Here is a 6,200-nt window from a genome sequence, read left to right as displayed (position 1 = left end):
GTTGTAATGCTTGAATTCATTTAAGAATGAAATTATCTATACTTCCACATGCTTGTTTTTTTAAGAACTTGAGAAATACTAAAGTAATGACACCTCCAGTATGCTTTGTCGGCAAATAAAGGTGCATGTTCTGGGTACCATATTTCGTTAATAACACATCAGAAAATGTTGTAATGCTTGATTTCATTTAAGAATGAAATTATCTATACTTCCACATGCTTGTTTTTTTGAGAACTTGTGAAATAATAAAGTAATGACACCTCCAGTATGCTTCGTCGGCACACAAAGCTGCATGGAGAGGCATATTCTGGGTACCATATTTCAATAATAACACATCAGAAAATGTTGTAATGCTTGATTTCATTTAGGAATTAAATTATCTATACTTCCACATGCTTGTTTTTTTGAGAACTTGTGAAATAATAAAGTAATGACACCTCCAGTATGCTTCGTCGGCACACAAAGCTGCATGGAGAGGCATATTCTGGGTACCATATTTCAATAATAACACATCAGAAATTGTTGTAATGCTTGATTTCATTTAAGAATGAAATTATCTATACCTCCACATGCTTGTTTTTTTGAGAACTTGTGAAATACTAAAGTAATGACACCTCCAGTCTGCTTTGTCGGCACACAAAGCTGCATGGAGAGGCATATTCTGGGTACCATATTTCGTTAATAACACATCAGAAAGTGTTGTAATGCTTGATTTCGTTTAAGAATGAAATGATCTATACCTCCACATGCTTGTTTTTTTGAGAACTTGTGAAATATTAAAGTAATGACACCTCCAGTATGCATTGTCGGCACACAAAGCTGCATGGAGAGGCATATTCTGGGTACCATATTTCAATAATAACACATCAGAAAATGTTGTAATGCTTGATTTCATTTAAGAATGAAATTATCTATACTTCCACATGCTTGTTTTTTTAAGAACTTGAGAAATACTAAAGTAATGACACCTCCAGTATGCTTTGTCGGCAAATAAAGGTGCATGTTCTGGGTACCATATTTCGTTAATAACACATCAGAAAATGTTGTAATGCTTGATTTCATTTAAGAATGAAATTATCTATACTTCCACATGCTTGTTTTTTTGAGAACTTGTGAAATATTAAAGTAATGACACCTCCAGTATGCTTCGTCGGCACACAAAGCTGCATGGAGAGGCATATTCTGGGTACCATATTTCAATAATAACACATCAGAAAATGTTGTAATGCTTGATTTCATTTAAGAATGAAATTATCTATACCTCCACATGCTTGTTTTTTTAAGAACTTGAGAAATACTAAAGTAATGACACCTCCAGTATGCTTTGTCGGCAAATAAAGGTGCATGTTCTGGGTACCATATTTCGTTAATAACACATCAGAAAATGTTGTAATGCTTGATTTCATTTAAGAATGAAATTATCTATACTTCCACATGCTTGTTTTTTTGAGAACTTGTGAAATATTAAAGTAATGACACCTCCAGTATGCTTCGTCGGCACACAAAGCTGCATGGAGAGGCATGTTCTGGGTACCATATTTCGTTAATAACACATCAGAAAATGTTGTAATGCTTGATTTCGTTTAAGAATGAAATTATCTAGACCTCTACGTATATATATATATATATATATATATATATGTATGTATGTGTGTGTGTGTGTGTGTGTGTGTGTGTGTGTGTGTGTGTGTGTATATATATATATATATATATAAATATATAAATATATGTATATATAAATATATAAATGTATATATATATTCTTATTCATCTATATATATATATAAATGTGTGTGTGTGTGTGTGTTTGTGTGTGTGTGTGTTTGTGTGTGTGTGTGTGTGTGTGTGTGTGTGTGTGTGTGTGTGTGTGTGTGTGTGTGTGTGTGTGTGTGTGTGTGTGTGTGTGTGTGTGTGTGTGTGTGTGTGGAAGAAATGGAACTTAAATACAAAATAAGTACTCTGGTTGAATTTACCAGGTAGCTTACACCATTTATAGAGGCAGATAAGATCATATTTTCAGGAATATTTATTTTCACTGTTAAATGAGAAATGCTGCCCGATCCACAGGCTCATAATTCACGTACAACTGTTCCTTTAAGAAATACTGCCAAAAGCATCGAGGGGGAGGGGTTAACTACCATCCAACATTTTTAAGGTGGAACGAATAGTTCGACGAATAAGGAGCTGGCGAAAAAGGAGCTGGAGTCAGCCTCGTTCAAATGTATCCTACTTGTTTGTAAAAAAAATCATATACTTTTAAGAACTTGTTGTTTGGACTTCCTTTGGGTGGGGTCAATCCTTATCAAAAGTAACTTTTTATAAGACTCCAATCTTATAAGACCCCACACCCTGCTAATATCTATAGGCTATTCTAACCAGTGTTAACTAGAAATGAACTATAGTAACCCCGAGCTCATTGAAAATTCATTGTATGAAACTGGCTGATCGCACAACGAGCCTGTTGCAGGATTAAATAAGCTCCTCTGCAAAAATTACTTATTTTTTCGTCCTTTCGACGTAAATAAGAACAACAAACGTGAGGATCTTATGTGTTGATGTTATCTGTAACGTTACAAGGCTCGGTGCTGCTGCTTAAGCACGTTATGATAACCGGTGTTAAACGTTTTTAATAAAAGGATATGCGTGTAGACAAATACCTATCGTTGCCTTTAATCCCACTTTATGTATAATATTTGAATGCAGCACGCGGCTATTTATGTGCCTTCTCTCTAGAGATGCTGTTGCTGAACTGTTGTGACCTCAGATAACAAACACTGACAGACCCCAGCTCAATGAACCACAATTTACAGAGGCAAAATAAACATTCAACTTACACGAATATGACTCTCGCAAGTGCTCGCGCCTACGATGTCCGACCTTTATTCTTCTGTCGGATGTCAACCATGTTGACGGAGGAATGAATGGAGTGGTTGGCGGTCTCAGGGAATAACATTCCTACCGAAGAGACGCGCGGCAGCGGGACTCGTATCACATCATCCCGCAGCCATTACAGATTTCCACAGTGATCGGTACTGAGCATGTGCGCCGTGGAGAGCGGATTAGCGAGCGCCGTGGCATCATGAGGGCACACGTTGAAGACTGAAAGAAAAGAAAGAAGAGAGGGGGTGGTGAAATGATAAGGAGTCAGACCATACGATTCACAATGCCAACTGTGCTATAAAAATTAAGAGCGCTAACCAGATCACGGGCTGTGAATACAAAAAATTGGACTTTATCTGTAATGATGCCTTCAAATTAATAGCACTTGATTATATTAATAATAATAATTTCCGTATCGTTAAAACTATTATTTTTTATTAAATATACTTTTAGATATTATTATTTATAACATAAAATAAATTAAAACAATTACAGGATCTGTTTACTTTCAAATGGAGTCTTTGTGGTGGGTTGTGAAGTACGGAAATAAAGTGTCCCCATTAAAAGTGTCCCACAGTTTCTGTTTATTTAGTATTTATTTATTTATTAGAATTAACTCTTTAGTCATGGTCACAGAAGCCGATTTTGAGGCAGTAAAATCCTCTTGTGCTCTATGTTTCAGTGTTGCTGTGATATCCAGCACGACAGCACTGTGATGTTCCAGGCTCCCGTCATGGTGGTCTTCTGCTCTGCAGTGGTCCTACTCCGGGGGTCTTCTGTTTAGTCTTCTCTACTATGGAGGTGTTCTGCTCTGCCCTGGTGGACTCCTGCACCTTCAGCTCCACTTTGGTTGTCTTCAGCTCTGCCTGCCTGCACTGTCAGCTCCACCTTGGCTCCCTGAACTGTCGGCCTCACCTTAGTCTTTAAGCCCACATCCGCCACACAAGCCTGGCCCTCCATCCTTTTTTCCCTGTTCCATCACCCTCCTGGATTTTTTATGTCAGTTTCAGGGGCATCTGAAATCTGCTCCGTGTCTCTGTCTTAATGACTTTTTTCTCTTGTTGGGCCTTTGTTCGGTTCCTGTTACACTATCTCCATTGTAATCTTGTTAGTTTCCATAGAAACCCTTGTTTGTTACCAAGTCAACTGCTCACATACACCTTTCCTTCACTTAGTCTCTTGTTACCTTTTATGTATTTAAACCTTCTATCATCGTCTGATCATTGTCTCGTGTTAATGTTTCATTCTGGTGTTTACCTGTATTTTCCATGTGTGTAATAAATGTGTTTTCATTGTTCCTCTGCATCAATAATTTTTTTGTGGATTATCACGTCTATCCAGTGTGTGAGAGCCTCTGCTTTCACACTCAGACACACAAAAAAGCATGTGGTTAAAAACCGATGACCTTAATCACGCTTTATGGGGAATTATCATCTCCAAACCCCTAGTAATTTCTCCTCTTGTGGTGAAACCACATCTGGCTCGGCTATTTACTCATGTTGACATGTACTTCCCTTCTGTATAGACATATGATTAAGCATCATCTACAGAGCATGATGTAGCACACATGGAATATACAGTAAATGCCCATTCAATTATAAAATACAATCACATGTTCACCCACAACAGCAGTCCCTAAAGCAGCCTTGTGTTAGATAAACAAAAACAATAGTTTCAAATGATAAGAGTCTCAAAAACTGTACAAGTCCTGGACCACATCAAAAACACAGTCCCATAATTACTTCAATTTGTATGTTTAGTGAAAGCTCATTTGCAAAATCACTGCTGACTAAGATTCAGAGAAAGAAAGAGAGATCACTATAGATATTTCAGACCTGTAAATTAACATACATTATTTTTAGTGGACAGTTTGTCCATTATAAGATAAAATATGAAAGAACACATTATATTACCTTTTATTATAGCCACAAAACAGTGTGTCTGCTTTATATTGACTGTAAATCATTTAATTGTAAGCATGTGAATGTTTCTATCAGCCTACTAGCAAGAGCACATGTCCCAGAGGTAGTGAGCCAATATTCTCTTTTAGTCTCTATACTTCATAAGTAGGTCAGCTATCTGTACCCTCATCACTCTCATAATGATGTTGAGGAAATGTTTCTATACGCTTTAATGTCACACTTGCCCTGAAAAAACTCTAATAAGGAGAGACTGTGGCTTTCTCAAGATGTTAAGAAACCAACCTGTATAAATCAAGAATAAATACAGACAGGTTTCGGCTCTTTTTAAAATGTATAAGATGTATTTTTTTATATATATTTTCTGTAATAACTTTAATGAGTAGTTTATTTTTATTCACCTAATTTAAAACTGATTGCTAATTTTGGTGATTAGCAGAGTTTCAGTCACGGCTGATCTGCTCTGAGAATGAATGGCAACATTGTTTGGGTAAGTTCCTCAAAATGAATCACAAATTGTATCATTTCCAAAACCCCAGCGCTTGTGGTTTTACAAGAGACAATTCATGGTGGTTATGTATCACTCATACGTGTTTTTTCCAGGCTTCGATAGAGGGTTCGTTTTTACACAACATTTGAACAATCAGTGATTTGAGCAGTGCTTCTGCTTTGATGATGTAACTCTGTTGAACTGGGGGGAATAGCATTTTGTTTTGCTCCACATTGAGCTGTGACAGTAATTTCTGTCTTGAGCAGTCTTGTGTGTGATCTACAGAAAAAGAAAGACATTTGCACATAATTAGGACCCTACAAAGTCCATGCATTTCAAATGTGTGTCAATTTTAGCAACCTACACACTACATAATAGTTCACAACTGGTGAGACATGACATTAATTATCTTTTTGTTTTGTTTTAAACATGCACCACAAACTGAATTAAGAGCATATTGATGTTTTATGTCTGATATAATCATGTAAAGACATCAGAAACATTGCAATTATAATACATACATGTAACGCAAATTGAAATTGCATTGTATTACAGTTATAAATAATTAATTTAAGGGCATGATAGTGTTATTCATTCTATTAAACAATAGACAAACTATTAAAAGAACACATACAATGTGTTTGTATTTAATTATACAGTATATGACCAAAGTAGGTCTAATAGGAGTCAATCATTGTTCAATAAAAAAGTTTTATTTAACTAAACAAAATAAATTATAGCATCATTAACTTTGGTTCTTGGTTCCAGTGCTTCTTGTTTTTTTTGTTTCTGAATCTAAAAAACAAAAAACAAAAGAGAAAGTTTGTATTACAGTGTGTGCAGAAAAACAAAAACATTAATTAATAAAGCAGTAAGGATATTATTTTAGGGATAAAGCAAATTAATTAATT

The 6,200-nt window shown here is 35.8% G+C and overlaps 2 protein-coding genes across 5 annotated transcripts in view; both read right to left on the bottom strand.

Annotated features, from left to right (window-relative positions):
- rnf145a (ring finger protein 145a) overlaps positions 1 to 3,274 on the bottom strand; it is a 26,446-nt gene extending 23,172 nt beyond the window's left edge. The window contains exon 1 of one of the 2 annotated variants that reach the window (XM_079630883.1): positions 2,835 to 3,274. The gene's annotated coding sequence lies outside the window, so the exon portion shown is untranslated. The remainder of the gene's footprint in view (positions 1 to 2,834) is intronic. The other variant, XM_079630882.1, reaches the window with a different exon arrangement.
- A 2,463-nt stretch (positions 3,275 to 5,737) lies between these two features.
- il12ba (interleukin 12Ba) overlaps positions 5,738 to 6,200 on the bottom strand; it is a 176,178-nt gene continuing 175,715 nt past the window's right edge. For all 3 annotated transcript variants that reach the window (XM_079630871.1, XM_079630872.1, XM_079630873.1), the window contains one exon: positions 5,738 to 6,084. In XM_079630871.1, the coding sequence (XP_079486997.1) occupies positions 6,024 to 6,084 (61 nt within the window). In that variant the 3' untranslated portion in view covers positions 5,738 to 6,023. The remainder of the gene's footprint in view (positions 6,085 to 6,200) is intronic.

The sequence above is a fragment of the Phoxinus phoxinus genome (assembly GCF_949152265.1).
Source record: "Phoxinus phoxinus genome assembly, chromosome: 12".
Classification (NCBI taxonomy): domain Eukaryota; kingdom Metazoa; phylum Chordata; class Actinopteri; order Cypriniformes; family Leuciscidae; genus Phoxinus; species Phoxinus phoxinus.
This window is presented reverse-complemented; position numbering and strand designations above follow the sequence as displayed.